Source organism: Teleopsis dalmanni, chromosome 2 (assembly GCF_002237135.1).
Source record: "Teleopsis dalmanni isolate 2A chromosome 2, ASM223713v2, whole genome shotgun sequence".
NCBI classification, from domain to species: Eukaryota; Metazoa; Arthropoda; class Insecta; order Diptera; family Diopsidae; genus Teleopsis; species Teleopsis dalmanni.
Window position 1 is genome coordinate 52,819,329 of NC_051847.1, and position 18,700 is coordinate 52,838,028.

General features: G+C 28.3%; 1 protein-coding gene across 1 annotated transcript; it reads left to right on the forward strand.

Moving 5' to 3' along the window:
• Positions 1–9,367: 9,367 nt before the first annotated feature.
• Positions 9,368–10,881, forward strand: LOC119681367. Its single transcript, XM_038094539.1, has 3 exons — positions 9,368–9,538; positions 9,598–10,239; positions 10,341–10,881. The coding sequence occupies exons 1-3, from the start codon at positions 9,408–9,410 to the stop codon at positions 10,804–10,806; spliced, it is 1,239 nt and encodes a 412-aa protein (XP_037950467.1). The 5' UTR covers positions 9,368–9,407; the 3' UTR covers positions 10,807–10,881.
• Positions 10,882–18,700: the final 7,819 nt, after the last annotated feature.

The window sequence follows — 18,700 nt, forward strand, 5'->3', positions numbered from 1 at the left end:
TAAATGACATGCTTAGTGCTTTTTCTCATTCAACTAGTCATACTTCACAACCACTGGGGCCAATTCATCCCATTGTCACCAGTACATGCTCTTCTATATAGATACCTACTCAGCATAGACATATATAGTATGTGGTATATTGTCCACACTGTGTAGGTGTACTTTTACGAGTACATTTCTTTTGTTTATAGTTTGTAGTTGGACTATAAATCAATTTAAGCTCCACTAACTGTTTTATTAGTAAACATTTGTGAAAATGTCGCCTTGCAATTGTAAGTGCAACAAGTTTCTTTGTAATTATTATATTTATACAAATTTATGACTTGACTAAAGTAACTTTAACAACTATTTCATAAACAATTCCGAAGAATTCAAGAATGCTTTTTTGTAGTACATGCTTATATATGTTTTATCTATATTTATACTTTAAGTGCTTTAAGTAATAAAGCCATATATTCCCATACACTCGTATATATTGTATTCTCCACGTTTTCTGTTAAAACATTTTTACCTTCCTACGACATGCATACTCGGGTCACTTAATAATAGCACCAAATGGAATAATTGCTTTAGCAATAAAGGTGTGTAGCCAACGTAGCAGGAAAAGTTATAAAAATGGAAAAGTTAGACAATGTTTCTAATTAATGCAGTACGTGAACATCCCATTTTGAGCAATGCTGAACAATCGTAACGTTAGAGCACGTGTCAACTCATCAACAAAAAATGTATAAAAATACATATATTATACATTATACATAAATACATATAAAAATACATATATACATTCATACCCACCCTTCCGCTATAAACTAGAACTATTCTAACTAATACGTGTATAACCTCCAAAAGTCATAAGTCATGAGATGAAAAGAAGCTTTGCGCATTACATTAATAAACATAAATGTATATATTTTGATTATACTTATAGTAATTTTATTTATTTCTTTATATATTGAATTATTTAATATGACAATATTAAATGAAACTATCAACGTTCGTTTTAAATATTTGATTTTTAAAGGAAAATAAAATTGAGTTTAGTGAATAAATATGATGACTAAAATCAATTACCACCTAGAATTTTAACTGATGCTGTTTTTAACTGATTAACTTTGCGATATATATATATATATATAGACTAGCATTATATATTTTCACAGAAAATAAACCAAAGGAATTCACAGGGTAACTACATGAAGTTATTAGCTTATTGAATGTTTTCTGTTTAGTACTAACTGTGTGTGTGGCCCAGCTAATGTCCAGCGTCGACTCAATGATTCAAAGTTCCCTTTCCTGAGAATTTTGACCAATTACAAGACCGCCAAAGGTTCTAGGTGCCTTTAAACCCTGAGTTTTTCCTATATATACAGTAACACAAAAAGGCCTAAATGGATCCACTAGAGATCGCCGGTATAACCTAACCTAACCTAACTATATGCATGAGTTCAACTAAATTATTTGCTTTGTAATTGATAAAATTACTTTGGTATAAATATATTTATTTTGAAGTGGTAAAGCATACTGAATTAAAAATTATCTGCCATTTGTTAAAATATATTTATGCTAAAATAGTAAAACTTACTAGATATGGTTGTAGTGAAAGTTTACTCAAAACGCTCGTGCTAACTCAAAAATCAAACTTTTTAACAATTTCTCCTGTAAATAGAATATTTATATCAGTTTATTTTTTGTTTTGTTGTAATAATCATTACTATTTTTATATATAAAGTTTTTCAAAAAGTTTGTTATTGAGTCGTATTATTGCATTCATTATGTTCTATTTATTACTTCTAATGTTTGTATTTTTATTTTACAACTTTATAAATTTTTTTGAGAGATTTCGAAAAATAGTAAATTACAACAATAACAACTTTTTTTTTATATTATTTTAATATAAATATTAAAATATATATATATTTTGTATTTTTACATACAGCTATTTCGAGTATTACCAAATACCCATTATCAGCAATCTTGGAATTATTTCTTATATTTAATTATTCTTAATTATTTTTTTGAGACTACAAGTACCAGGAATCGTATACGTGTCCTGCCAAATTTGACGTTCAGAGTCAGCGTTCATTAGTCAACTGACCCAAATCTACACTTGAACTTTGTGTTTTGTTAATTTGCTGTAAAAGTTCATTAACAAATTCACTTGATGTGTTATATTAGAACAAAATCACAAACCAGCTGTAGTATATTTAAATGATTAATTATATTTATATTTTTAAATGTTAAATATACAATCTTTTTTTTACTATCCTTATTGCATGCTTTTTTTATATTATTCTTTCTTGTGTATAGAACCTTATCTGGGGACGTAATACGTAGAAAGTCATGCTAATGTTACTTTACGATTCGTAATTTTAATATACATAGTTTTCTTACCTATATACACACGTCAAGACAATAATTGCTTTTCAACTGTTGTTTCAGCTTCGGCTTCCTCTTTATTATAGAAGCAAATATAGAAAAAAATAACTGTTTGTCTTGTATTATAAATTAAATAATGCAGCTTAGTTATTGAAATAATATAACATTAAATAATAAAAAATTATTGTTAAAAGAATTTAATTCCGTTAAAAGTGATATTCATAGTTCTAACGGTCTAAACAAGTGGATTTCTATCATTTTTAGTAGTACAGTACTTTAAATACCTGGGTGTTGCGTATTAGCGACAGCAATAAAAGCTATGAAATCGCCGAAAAAAAAGAACCACTAGTAAATGCTTATATGTTCATGGGAAGTTTTTCAAGTGCAGCATATTTAATGGAGCAACAAAGCAGGAAATACTAAACCCATTAAACTTGTCGGCTATTTAAATGAGACTGAAAGGATTTTCACTCCTGATGTAATTGATATAATAAAAAATCGTATACAACTTTTGACCAATTTATCGGAATTTTAGTTACCATGAATGTTCAAAAGACTCGGAACCTGTTTCAGATTAACCATTGAATGCATCGATATATTATTCAAAATGTACGACATTCTGACACAAGCTTAGTAAATTTAAAAACTAAAAATGTAAATATTCTTACCGATTATTTTATTTATTTTATCAAAGTTATATTGCAAAAAAGAAGGAAGTAAAAAATTCTTGCCATTCGTGTCACCATTTGTTAGCCATTGGAATCGGTTGTTACTGTGAAACATATTAGAACCAGTTCGAGAAGACGCTGGCACTGATGATATTAGATGCAACAATGAGTTCAAACATATAATCTGCAAAAAAACACTGATTAGGACATAAACTAAGTCGCCACGAGAATGTAGTCATCAAAAAAAGAACGTCACACCAAGCATTTGATGTGAAAACGAGACATGACTGAGAAACTTTAATTAAACCATATCTATAATGCTAAGGTCGTAAACTCTTAAAAACGAAAAAAATTTAACTTATAACTTGAAACTTGAACATTGAAAGTTTGTACAGCCATCGCTACTTGTGGAAAAACACGATTAGTCAACAATTCTAATTCTTATCTAATTCTAATTCTAATTTGACAGAGATGAGTTCTAAGCCTGGCACTTGCAGCCCAACACAATATATACACTCTATAAACAATTTAAATAAAAATTCGAATATTTCATAAGTTCACTGATGATGAGTACTTGGAAACCCTCGATACAGGTATAGTCAGAAAAATGTCAATAAATTAACTAAAATTTTTCTTGTTGTCTTTTTATTTCTATTCGAACCCTTCTTACTTTTAAATAGTTTCTTTTAGTCATAACAGAAAGCGTCACTTTCGTCAAAAAAAAATGATTTTTATAATGTTCGTACAGAAATCATTGAGAGAAAAATGAATCATATGCACTTAAAACTTGTGTGTATTTAGTGTTCGCAAATAAATTTTTTAATTAACTTTTTGATTAAAAATGAATATTTTTAATATTATATAAAAAGCAATATTCTGTTACAGATCTATGTGTAGGTTGAAGCACATTAAAACGTATTACTTGTCATTTCTATTTTAATATTATGTCAAACAAATAACATAATACAGACTTGATGTAATGAATAAAATTTCTCAAGAATGATAAGAAATTAAAAAATTTATTTTTATACAACACAGAAATGAAAGTAATTTTATTTCATATTTCTGAACAAATAACAGATATGACTGTGCTCTCTAGTATGGAACTGTGAAATGGAGTTTTAAATATCCAATTTATTGCAGCAACAGGAAAAAAGCACACAACAGTGCTCGTATATTTTCTGTACTTATTTCTTTAGCAAATAAAAAGTCAATTTAATATAAGTAATAAAATACAAAAAACATTATTCCGTAGGATATTCAGTTCTCGTATATGGAACATTATTACATATTTTATATCCTTACAGAATACAATAAACACATAAATTATTTCTTTTTCCTGTCATTCTTTAAGATTGTCAAGAAAAAAAACAACACATATTCTTGCTTTCTATAAAGCCAGCTATGGCCGTAGATAAAGGAGCAAACATCTGCAAAATCTGAAATTTAAAAATATTTCGCAATTATTAAATTTTTCTAATCCTTAATTAAAATTTTTATTTATCTTTTAAGAAAATTGAAATCAAATATTTAATAAAACAAAAATTCTATAAGGTACTGAAAATATTCAAATATTATAGGCTTCCTAATCATTGTAGCATCTTTTAAGTGGAAATTCTTAGTATTAAATGTCTAAAAGGATTTAATACGTTAAATAATTGTAAGGGATTCACAAAAACAAAGTATACAGAAATATGGAATCGCATAAATCAAATAACAAAATTAAGACATACTCTAAGAGCACATGTTACGAAATAAAACTCTGTAAAGTAGGTTCTATACTATTTTTTATCGATGCAACAGTGCTTAGAGACCTATTTTAAATCCAAAAGTGGACATAATACACCCGACGGTCGCTGTGACACATCTCATAACAATAATAATAAATAAGAGCACATGTTAGGGACCTAATATGTGAAGAATGTCAGTCAGCTGCAGTGACCTCTTTCTAAACAGCAATCTAGGCTTTATCAAGAGTTCTTAATATTTTCTAACTCTTCAAATTTTATACGGCCTAAGTGGTAGGGCTAAGTAGTTATATGATATTGCCGTTTTACCCTAATAAAATATTTTTAATAATAATAAAAAAACCAGAAAAGAAGAGTAAAATCATCAAAAGTGAATATTTAAGATGGTCTACATAAACTTTAAACAAATTTAGAGCTTAACAGTATTTAAAAAAATGTCAGGAGAAAAATTGCTGCAGACGTGATCAAGAAATTTAAACAAGAAAATATTACCACATAAAATGTTACGAATACATTTGTAGTTAATACTAATGTAAGAATGAATGCTAACTTTTTATATTAGAAATGGATGTGTATAAGTTCCAGTATATTTCAAATTTTAAAATATCAGGCAATCTTGTAACTTTGTAGTAATAAAGAAAAGGTTACGTTAATAAAGAAATTTTCATTATAAGGTTGGCAACTGCGACACGTTTAATGAAAAAAAAAATTTTTGAAGGGTTCGAACAGTTATAAAAAAGCATCAACAAAACTTCATTTAATGTTAATTTTTTCTTGCCGAAAGTGACGCGTCCTTATGATGGAAAGAAACTATTTAAAAATTAGGAGGATTCGAATAGCAAAGAAAAGACAATACAAGTTATTTTCCTCCAAAACGACCATAAACAATACCGGCATCTAGCTGCTTATTTTAGCGATATTGTCAATAACAATGACACCATAATGTATTCCATTATAATTAGCAGGATTAAGTATATACGTCGGCGGATTTCAGAATATAGCAAATATACTAAAATTGACTAAGTAATGATACCATTAAAATGATGGTAAATATTTCTAATTATATCTTTTAATTTGAAATATTTTTATACACGAGCTTACTTAGGTAGTAAAGCCTACATTGTTTAAATAGGCCGGGATTCGTTGTTGAATTTGCTCTTTACTTTTTGTCCTACCATTGTATATATGTGTATATAAAAAGAAAACATTTTAATAATAAGAACACTTACAAAAAATGTTTTTGCTATTTTAATCAGCATTATAAATATAATGCATTATATTATAATATAATATAAACATTGATTTTTAACCTCCTAAACTTTTATTTAGTATATAAAAAATAAAAAACAACTTTAAACGCAAATTGAGAAAATCAGAATAAATTATAGCATATTAACTAATTCACCGCCTGAGATATTTAATGAAAGCAGGGTCCCTTGAGCAATTTTTAGTAGTGTAAAATAAGTAAAGTGACATATATATACACTCCATTTGTTTTTTTTTAGTTATTTTTTTATAGGCATTAACACTCACTTTTCAATCAATTTTTCAATTGATGCCTGCCAAAATATTATGACAATTGTTTATAATTTTTTAGTTACAGCTCTCTTAGTGAGCTAATTGGAGTTGTTTAAGCGAGATAAAAATTAGTTTTTGCGTCGGTAATCGGTGAACCTCGCCCAAAGCGGTAAAAAACACAACAGACAACTAGTAATGTTATGGCATTCGTAATTTGAAATGACCCTAGAACTTGTTCATCTATTACCTTGAAAAATGTCAGAGTAGAATGGCGATCGTCCAACCGGTGCGCTTAAAGGAGAAAATCCTGAAGCAACGACCCCAGATAAAAAAGAAAAAAGTGCTCTTTCACCAAGAAAACTTTTCCGTTTCACAGGTTATAGGCCATTGTATAAATTATACTTAATTTTGCATAATCAAATGGAAAATACTAATTTGAAATTTTAAGTACTTTTATCTTTCTGAATAGTTAAATTTTTGAAAATATTTCTGATTTTTAAAGTTTTTACTATACAGTTAACAGTTTTTAACATTTTAAATGCTTTTATTTTTTAATTTTTTTTTTTTGAATTTTGGCGCGACTATTATTTGACTTTTATTACCTTAAAGTATATATTTCTTTTAACATAGTTACCTTTAGCATTATATGCATGCGTGAGTAAAGTGTAAGGGTTTACTTCGATTGAAATGAATTAATATGAATTTAAATTATTGCTGAAACAACTCACATACGACTTATAGTTTATGTTTTAGGTTCTTGTTGACGTCAAAAAAATTTCTTGAAGTCCTTAAGGTTATATTGTTCCAAATCATATTAAGAATTTATTTATTTTAACTTATTAATCCCGTAAGCAGCGTGTAATAAGTGTAATTTATTTATTGTTCGTGCAACATATGTTTTATTTAATTTCATTCCATTCCATACTTTTTTATAAATATTTTATACCCATTTATATGCTTCAAGTATCCATTTTTGTACTTCCAGTACAAAAATTAATTTCGGAAAAGCAAACCAACTTCGTTTCCTTTTCCAAATTTCAATTTTCCGTATTTGCTATGTTCTTTTTGATGTGGTTTACTATTGTTTAAATTTTATTTTTCATTCTATCCTGCGGTCTTTCATTGACTCCTTTTACCTTGGGTATTGCATTGTTTGTGTTTATAGAGGACATATGTATATGCAGAATGTTTATAGGTATTTTCACAGAGAATGTACATACATTCATATACGAGGTACAAAATTTTACTACCATCCTATAAATATATTAAAAGGCGGATGTTATTTTTTTACTACACTTTTTAGTAAAATTTTTTCAAACAAAATTACAAAGTCATTAAATTTCCGAAGTTTTTCCATTTTCTGTGCGTATGACAGTTTATTTACACAGGTTTTATTAAAATCCTATCAAGGATGGGTAACAGGTTGTAGCTAAATTTTTTGTATATAATCTGAACTTGAAAATGAACTGTTTGAGAATATAAACGAGGTTTAAAGGATGAAAATATTTAAGACTTTTATATTTCGTTTTTCTAATAAATAAAAACTTGGCTTATTTACTAAAACCGGGTTAACTATTACAAAATATATATATTTGACACACAACAAATATGTTATTGTCAATTTAGATTTTAAGTAAGATTTCAAACATTTTTATAAGTGCTATACGAATTTCTTTGAATTAATAATAAATAATTAAATAATAAAAAAAACTATATATATATGGTCTCATATTCTGAATCTACATTGCATACAATAGGCTTTCGAATTCGCCAGATGCAAATTCGATTGACGATTCCATCTGGACCATTTAGGATATCAAGGTAAGGACTAAAAAATATGCCAGTTTGGATAGGCTGAAACCCATTAACCCATTATTATGAATGGGCCAAAAATACTGGAAGATCACATTCGTGAAACATACAACTCATTTTTTAACCGCTTTTAACGAGCTAGAGTGAATGAGATTTTTGTAATTTGAACCAATAAAAAATAAATATGTAATATGTAGGTGAACAGGGTTAGGCGAATATGTATCGCCTAACCCTGTATATATATGTGTATTATTAGAGCTGGAGAAATATGTTCATTTCGGTCGGGAAATATCTTTTACAGAATTATATGAGATGAATGCCTAAAATTAGTAAACCAGAAAAACTTAGGCCATAGCAGCGAGAGTAAAGTATTTCTTTATTACTATATTCTCGAGAACCGCCAATTTTTCAAAAAGTGAAATTTATCCCATTGAATTAGTGTTCTCACTAATTTTGAGAAGTGGAGTTCAAGTGAATGGAAGAGTGCATAAAAATGTGTTATTAAATATTTTTGAAGAAAACATTCTTATAAATAAGCTAGCAAGGCTTAATGATCCTTTAAATTATATATAACAAATATTTAATTTTTTAGTCATCCATTACACACTTACAGGGTTTTTAAAAGTCGTCCCTTTTTTTTAATTTTATTGAAACTTTTTAATAATACAAATATACATATATCTACATTTCATAAAAATTGGACGTATATCTTCATTAACGAGGAAATATAATATAATATGATTAAATAGATATGCATATTTGTGTATATAAAAAGTTACAAAAATGTCCTCAGAGTGACAACAATTGTTGGCGTTGACAATTTAATTAATTAACTAAATTCATACGAAAGTCTAAAGAGGAAGAAAAAGTTTCTTTGCAAACAATTTGATGACAAGGTTTTCAGTTTTTTCGCTTGACATATTTTACCATGACATACAATCAGTTTTCAAACGAAGGCGGAGGAAAATTCTGTTTCAGGAACTTTTTGTGATGTACTTTGACCTTGTAAGCTACTATTGAGTTATTATGAATTATGCTTAGGCAAACTTTTTTGATAGTCACTAATAACCAAAAATTTCAAAACAGGACTAAAAAAACTTGATGAAATATTTTATGTTTATAGCAAAGCACTCATTTTACAGATTTGCTTATATATAAATAAAGTTTTAATTTAAAAAAAAATAAAAATATTAACAATATTAACAAAATACAATTCAATTTATTGTCATTTCCTTCTTTCATATAATACAAAAAATTTTTCTTTGTCATATCGATCAACTACATAATGGTATTTTACAGAACAGAAATTGATAAAAACGGCACAGAAATTGATAGGAGCGTTTCTTTAAGCTCTACACGTTCAGCAAATTCAACAAAACTAAACTCTGGTTCTCAAAATAAAAACACAACCGTGAGGTGGGAACTGTAAAATTCTTTAAAAAGAACGTATTTATTTAAACTTCTCTTCCTCCAAGGTTTGTAAACTCAGCTGCGTATATTGAGAAATTTTCAGAAATGACCTCAAGCAATAAAGAAGATATTTGTCCTCTGGTCGATACGAAGAATAATGACATCGTGTCGTGCTTGGAGAAACCTACGAATTATGTTCCAGGGCTTACCAACTCAGCTGAATATATTGAGAAAACTTTAGAACTAATTCCAAACAATAAAGAAGAGACTTGCACTTTTGTTGATATGAAAAAAAATATTTCCAGCTTAATAACACCAAAAAGTCGTCTTCCAACGTTTCTAAATTCAGCAGGGTCTATTGAAAAGCGTTTAGAACCAACTTCAGGTAATAAAGAAGAGACATGCTCTTTTGTCAATATGGAAGATAATGATATTGTGTCTTCCTTGGAGATAACAATAAATCCTATTTCAAGATTTGTAAACTCAGCTGCATATATTAAGAACATTTTAGAACCGACTTCAACTAATAAAAAAGAGGTTAATTCTCTTCTCAATATGGAGAAAAAAGACATCATTCCTCCCTTAAAGATACCAACAAATCGTCAACTTTCAAGTACAGCTTCAAGATATGACAGAGACAGGAATAAAATATATCGAGAGGCTAGAAATCCTGAATTGGCTTATACACAGTGGCTAGAACAAAAGAAGTAAATGCATTAAAACAATATGAGACTAAATTTACTTTAAAAATAGATATAAAATTTGATTATATTTCTGTTAATTTTTCATCGGTTAATATTTTTTACAGCAAACTTTTAACGGACCGTACTATTAAACAAAAACAATTAGAGGAGGAAAAACGTAAACATAAGGAATTGCAAAATAGTGTTTCAGCGACCAAAGTTCAGGAATGGTTCAATAAAAAAAAACATGCTCATTCCTTAAAGAAAATTCAAGAGTCACTTAAGTTACTTACGGATATAATTAAGAAAGAAAACACTATTTTAAAAGCAATGCAATCAAAAATCAAATTTTTAGAATGGGAATGTAATAAGGAAAGAGAAGAAAAACAAAAGCGTTTACTAAAACAAATAGAAATAAATAAACAACGTATTGAAATAGAAGAGAGAAAACAAAAAGCAACTGAAGCATGGGAAGCATGGATAACGAAAGCTGCTAAAAAACCTAAGCCCGTACCATTAAATAAGGGTCTTGACTCATTACGTGGTGCAGTATCTCATAGTTATGTTAATCCAAATCAGTGGCAAACATAAGTTACTTACTATTTATATATCTTCGTATTGTTGTCAGTTAAGACTTTAACTTTTTTCAAATATTATCATAAAGTTCATATTATTTTTTGATACTATATCATCAACAGATTATAATTTGAAATTTAATTTTCTATTTCTATTTGTTATATTGTTTTATAGTAGATTTAAATAAAATAATTTTTTTAATTTGAATTAATTCTAATCTATGCTCGTTTTGTTATTGAAGTTATTAGAAAGTTAAAAAGGTTATTGAGTGATAATACAAAAAGAATCAGAAAACTTGGTCTTGCTATAGATTTTTTGCTTTACTACATTTGAACAATATTGTATGCAAATATGTGTAGAAACATGCATTTATTGACTGTGGACCAACAACATAATCACTTTACATTTCTATGGGTCTATTGGAAAAGACTATTCCAATAGTTAAATTCGTAACTATTTACGAAACGCGAAATAATGATGCACCACTACATTCAAAGCAGTGCAATAAAAAAGATGAAAAAACTTCCGAAGAATATGAAGAAAAATGTGGTCTGTTTTCTGGGATGGCAAGGGAGTATAATTAATAGATTACATACTTCATAGAGTGTCGTACTATATCTAGATTTTACTATATAGGTATAATATTGAATAAACTGAAAGTCACAACTACCGAATCCAAATTCTTAAAGTAAATTTTGTTTCACTAACACAACTTATAGGGACTAACTTCGCTAGTTGCTTTAGTTTACGTATTGCATTTTAAACTGCAATACTAACTTCAACTCTGATAAACCTACAATAGTGCTTAGGCGAAACGTTTAAATGGAAACTGTTAGAGAATTGAGGACATAACACTGTTTTCAAATATCTGTTGATGTTTTCTTAAGCTGCACCTAGCATCTTTCCCCTGACATAAACTGACGCAAACGATGGATACGATAGAAGTGATAAGCAATAATCCAGTCAAGGCGTAGAGAGGGGTTATGAAGAAACCTCGCAGTTAATAGAGAGCAAAAGTGCTCAAGTGCACTGACTCAACTAGCCTCAACATAATAATATATATTTATATAGTTATTTATTGACTTATTTATAGTTATTTATTTAGTTATTTATTTTTTAGTTATGTTAGTTATTTGCAAGTCATTTATTTAATTATATTCACCTATATAATTAGCTATTGTAGGATAATCATTTTTTAGAGCATGATGGGGATCAGTATATCTACGGTGCTAATTTCCACTGTTGTCCAGTTATTGTCATTGAGCAATATACTGAGGGCATGACTTTGTAACCATGATATGGTTATCAGGCAGTGACAGTGACAAAGCTCTAAAGGCTGGAGTTTTGAGCACAAAGAAAAAGTACGCAGATTTAGCTCTGTCGTAAATGATTATTTTGAAGATTTTAGTGAAATATAGTATCTACTTATTATTTCAAAATTTGAAAAAATGGCAACAGAAATATTTTTCATCCACCAAATTAATGACTAAAACGAACTCTATTCTGAAAGGTATAAAGCTATTGATGACGATTTAATCAAAGAAATGAGGTTCAAGTATAAAGATTTATTTTGTGTAAATTTATCACCAAATTCAAAATATTTTATAATAATATTTAATAATAAATTTTTATTTTAAGGCATGTTTTTTTTGCATTAATGATAATAATATTTAATTTATTTTCTGCAAAATATAACCTCTGCTGTTTGAAAAAAATGACAGTCGAAATTATTCATCTATACAATAGGTATATTTTTACCTGAGCTTTAAACTAATTACTCTTAGATTATTTAGACAAATATTTGCATGTGAACATCATCATTGCATACTTTTCTTATCCTTGTAAATATCTGTATGTATGAAAATTTTAAAGAAATAACCTCGGACAAATACAATTGCAATATATTTCCAATGTAAATGCCTAAAATACAAACTAAAAAGTTCCGTAAATGTATATATGTGTAAATTCTCACTGGATTATTATTCGCTTCCTTGCATCTAAACATCATAAGGTAGAAATGTATTTTATAGATTATTTTTTTCTTAGCTTTTTTTTTCTTTGCACTTAAAACAATTGCTCTTATAAATCTTCTAACCTGAAGAGCTAATTTAATCCTTAAAGCAAAAGTCAAGGTCTCTTTTTATAATATTGGGTAAATTTGTATCCTTGCATTTGATGCACAACTATTATTTCATGCATTGTCATATATTTAGTTAAGGCTGAAAGGATTCTTTTTGTTTTTAGAATTTGGAAAATTTTTCTTTTTTAAGTATTAAAAACAGGCATTGAATGACACAAAAGCATCCTTGCGCTTAACAGTTTAGAGTGGGGTAATGTTTAGCCAAATTTATATATATGTAAATATATATATATGTATATTAATTTTTGTAGAAAATATATAATTAAATTAAATTTAATATATTTATTTATTAAGAATAAGAACTTCAAATTAAATATACATAATTTACAAAATGTAATAATGAATATATATATTTTAAAAATATAATGTTAAGGCTAGTTGAGTCAGTGCACTTGAGCACTTTTGCTCTCTATTAACTGCGAGGTTTCTTCATAACCTCTCTCTACGCCTTGACTGGATTATTGTTTTTTTTTTAATATTAAAATATAGTTTTAACACTAAATATTATTAAAAATAAAATAAATATAAAATAAATAATTCATTAATATTATTCATGTCATGAAAGATCTGTAATCATATAACATATATGTAGATAGTCTATTGACGATAACTGCCATATTCATTATCAAAAATGAAATACAGACTAATAACACCTCCAGACATTAAACGACACCAAATTAATCTAAATTTTTATACAAGCAAACGGAATAAAATAAAGCTTATTAGGCTGCAGTTGGTGAATCATATACTTTCTATTAGTATAGAGAAGTACGCTTACAAAGCGCTTTGTGGTCAATTTTATGCCAAGCGACAATAGCCAGAACATCTATGAGTTCAAAATATAGCGTAGATCTAGACACTCGTGTCCTAGTGGCGCCCATTTGTAGGATATCGGTTAGCAGTCACGTTCAATGGAGAGAATTGATAAAGAAGGCCAAAACCAGACACCGGTGTAAAGAATACACAAAATACTAGCAAGGACAAAGTACATTATTTCATGGAAGTACGAAAGGTGGTGCGGCGATGGTAAATTAGAAATAACGTTATAAAAATAATGTAAAATTAATTAACAAATTTACTTGCTGTATTATATTAGAATGAAATCATAAACCACCTATGAAATAATTGAATTAATTAATTATAGTTATTTTTTTTTAATATGACATAAAATTGAGTATAACTTCTACTGTAGAGTTTTGTGTGTGTACTTTGTTCATGGATACGTGTATTGAGAAAATATTAGAAATTTTGTTAATATAGTCATGATAAGAATCCATTAAAGTTAATAAACATTTTCTATATTATTTTTATTGCTACATTTAAGCAATTTCACTATTTAAATTAATGGTAAATGGTGACATTATGGTTATCATTATCATTAACGTAATACATAGTTATATAAAACGCAGACCTTTATTCGTAAATAATGAATAGTTTTGGAAGAGCATTTTAGGATTCATTCGTACTGTAATCGTTTTAGAATGTTCAGCTTTGTGGATTATCGTTTGAAAACTGGTCTATTCTTTAAGTTGCAAAGTTTACTACTATGTAAAAGTGTACAATGCGTGGGATTCAGTAATTTGGTTTATGTAAAAGCCACCAATAGTCTTGAAGAATGTTATGCCTTATATGGTCAAAAATATTACCAATGCGCTATGAAATGTATTCTTCGGTTTTGTCTATATTTGTTTTTTATTGAAACGGCGTATGAAATATTTTTTACAAAAAGAGGACGAGTATTGAAGATTAAATTTTATATGTTTTTATATATGATAAGCATAATACGTTCAATTAGTTTAATATTCAATTTAATAATGCAAAAGGATAAAAACAAACTATTGATTAGTGATATACTACAGACGTACGATGAGTTTAAACATCGTTTTATGCTGACTTCCTACATAGACACTACTTCATTTTGGATATCTCGTTTACGCGATATTTTAAATATAATTTTTTTAAATTATATTCGCTTATTTGCATATTTTAATTATTTTTCCAGCATTATATATGTTTTAATGTATGAATTCGCTTATGAGTGTGTATTCCTCTATTATCAAAGAGTGGCGAATTCGTACCAACATTTAAGTATATTATTAGATAAACCAATAATGTATTCTGAAGAACAATACAAGATTCTTTGGAGAGTTATTAAAGATGTAAATAATTTAAAGACAAGAATGCATTCTATTCACGACAATATTTTATATGAAATTAAATCTTTTGCTGAGTTGGTAATATATCGGTTGATGATTTCTTTACTTGGTTTGGTCGATAGCGAGTCGTATTTAACAACACCGTTTCTATTAATTAATTTGAGTTTATTACTGGAAGTTTTTTTATTATCAAAATTACACACAAAAGTAAATAAATGGGCAAATAAGATAGAAGAGTCCATCATAAACATTTCACTGTACCTAGCAGCAGTTCATCCCGAATATAAAGCAGAAATACAATTTGTAACGCAACAGGTATGAGTATATTTGCAGATTGTGATTTCATTATTATATTAATTGTTTATAAAATATTTTTAGTCAGTCATCAAATTTATTATGCAAAAACTTTATTTACGAAAAAGTTTTCTTCAATACATCTTACAAAACAATTATACGATTCTACAATTATCGGTGATTTCACTGTTGTTATATATATCAAATCCTAACATCATATTGAAAGATATGCTTACATCAAAATCCTCTTTTAATATATATAAATTTAAAAGTATGTATTTCAGACCGCATATTTAATTAATATGGTATTATAAGTTGCAACCTAAAATTATTAAATAAAAATATAAAGATACAAAATCTGATTTTACTTAAAGGGTGTCCTTTTTAAATATATAAAATTAAATATTGAAATTAAAGCAAATGAAATGAACAAGTTGTATATGCAATAGATAATTGTACGACATTATAGATAAAAAAATGATTTCGGTCACAGGATCGTCACAAACAGTTTTTCAAGAATTTATATATAGCAATATGTCACAAATAGTACGCTCGATATTGGGCTCAAGATCTGAAATCATTCCTGGTTAGTTCTCATAGATCAACAATTCAAATGTTCTCATAAAAATTTGTGGAGTGACGTCAGCCCATATAATCTAATTGATCACGTAACGAATCTGTTTTTAGATATCATATTGTCATCAAATTCTTTCTATAATCAGTATGACATATGCTACCATCCTATTGAAGTCAAAGGTCTTCCTGTTCATGCACTTCTGTAAAAGAATACATGGTGGTAGCTAGACATCGCTTGCCATTGACGTTTACAGTAACATCTTATTTTCTATTGCTTAATGATGTTTCCAGCTTATAAACTGCAACAAGCAAATCATTTGTCGGAGTGTGGCCATGGGTGCTGGAAAATCTAAAATCAAAGACACTAATCTTAATTCTTGACTTACTTAGTTAGAGTTGTGGTTCATTATTAAATACAATTTTACGTTTGGAATGTTATACGGCGTTTACATTGGCCGAAAATGGCTCATTTTGAATGACTCATTTGAAAGTGTTTACATTCGTTGTATTTCATTCGTTCTCATGGTAACAATTCAAACTGAAATAAAACTACTAAACATTTGTTTATCTTTTTTTGTAAATATGTCAAAACAGCTTTTACAAACTGTCAAAATGCCATGAAGAGCTTTCATTTAGGGTATGTTCAATAGATTCCTTTGCATTTGGAACATATGTGGAATGCATTCAAACGTCATTCATACAGAATGTGAGAAAATTGCTCATTTTGTGCTTGAAATTTTATATGCAAGAATGAGCCATTCGATACTCATTTTCGATTTTTGACCAAAATGAGCCATTTTCGGCCAATGTAAACGCCGTATTAATCAAGTTTCAACAGCTTCAATGGATGTAAGAAATCAATTAAATGTAAAACCTTATGCAAAATTATTTAAAATATCGATGGGCAGAACCCTAGAATATTATTTTTTTTACCGGTATCGTACCGATGAATTGCGATTTTTTTTGATATTTCAGGCATGGCAATTTTTCAATCGTTTTTTGAAATTAAGGAACTATTCTATACACTTTTCATATTGAGCACTTGGTTTGAAAATAAATCTACAAACATTTCCACAACATATACTTCTACAATCGGAAGCGTCGGTGACCATAAATAGATGTACACAATTAGCAAAATATAATATAATTATACTTAATATATTATAATTAATAGCAACAAAAGTACCTCTAAAATAATCAAAATACCCAAGTGTGCTTGGGTATTTCATATGAATAGTTAAAAAACTATTAAACGAATATACATAGGTTATTATATGAAAAAAATTACATTACATTTTACAAGAACATAAATCTTAGGTCTTAAATCTTAGAAGAACTTGCTTCATAGGGCTCACAATGATTGAATCCTTGTACTACGACTAGCTCCAACCTTAGTAACTACGTCCACGTAAGCTATTCTAATTTTTAACTGTCACCGTGGAGCAACAACTTAGACTTTGTATAAAAAACTATTTTTTTAGACATACATTTTAAAAGGGATTTCATTCCATTGCACCATTCCATGAATGACACTCTTTAATTTTTAGAGCGTGAAGAAGTCATTATTCAAAGCACCTAAAAAAGAATTGAGTAATATATAGGATAATTTAAACATAAGTTCACCTTAATAATTTCGCTTTTACCATAAAATTTGAAAGTAAAATTATTTTGGTAAGATCCACGCTACACATAAATAAGTACCATACAACCGTATTCATCAAATTGTTACTGCTTATTGCTTACTCATTATTCTACTTAACGATACTGTTAATATCCCCACCGACCAGCTACTTTATGTGCAATATAACAGAACATTAATATTTGTTCGACATGAGCTTACCAAATCCATTGCAAGAATGGTAGTAATCGTTCCTAAGTTAATCAGCAATTTTGTCTTAGTACGTCTCCCCAGTTCCGTCTAAAGCCTCTGGTCTATGCAATGTCTTAAATTCAATGATTATACGCACATAAACATGTATTGATATACATGACCTTAATGCACGTGGTAGGCGTTGCTTTGTTGGAGCCAAGAGTGCTTTGTTAAATTTTGTAATCGCGAATAATCGCCCACTTACGAAGGGAGATTTTATGAGCGTCCACCACTTGTACAAGGAAAAAAACCAATATTAACAGCAGCAGCAACGTTAGTGCTGCTTTAAAAAGCTGAGATGAGCTAACAAAATACGAAATTTTTTTGTTGTAGGCAATCAAGAAGCTGCCTTGGGGCACTGAATTAAGTGCACATCGCCATATGAGCCATTATGGAACAATCCGGGTATAAACAATATGTAATGAAAATTCCAACAGCTTTTATGTGCGGCACTGAACACAGCAGCAGACAATTGAGGATACGAGAAGAGCTTCTTTAAGTGTTACTTTTATTGGCCAAAAATTCTAATAAATTCAAATCGAATAATACAATGATAAACCGGATATGTAATGTATATCTTTGTCTACACAACTGTCTGTGCACAACAAGTCCTTGAGAGAAATTCTTTAGAAAATATATTTTCACAATGTCAGCAAAGCAGAAAAAAATAATTCCCGAAACCAGAATCCAAATTGACTTAAACTATTGAAGGTTTGATTAACAATTTGGGACGAAAAAAAATTAATAAAATATGTAAAAAAAAAATTAAAAATTTGCTGCAGCAAGTATGTAATTGGGACCTATGAAACTGCAAATAAACAATGAATAAAACAGTTCACTATATCTGTAGGATTTAAAATTTAATATCGGTTT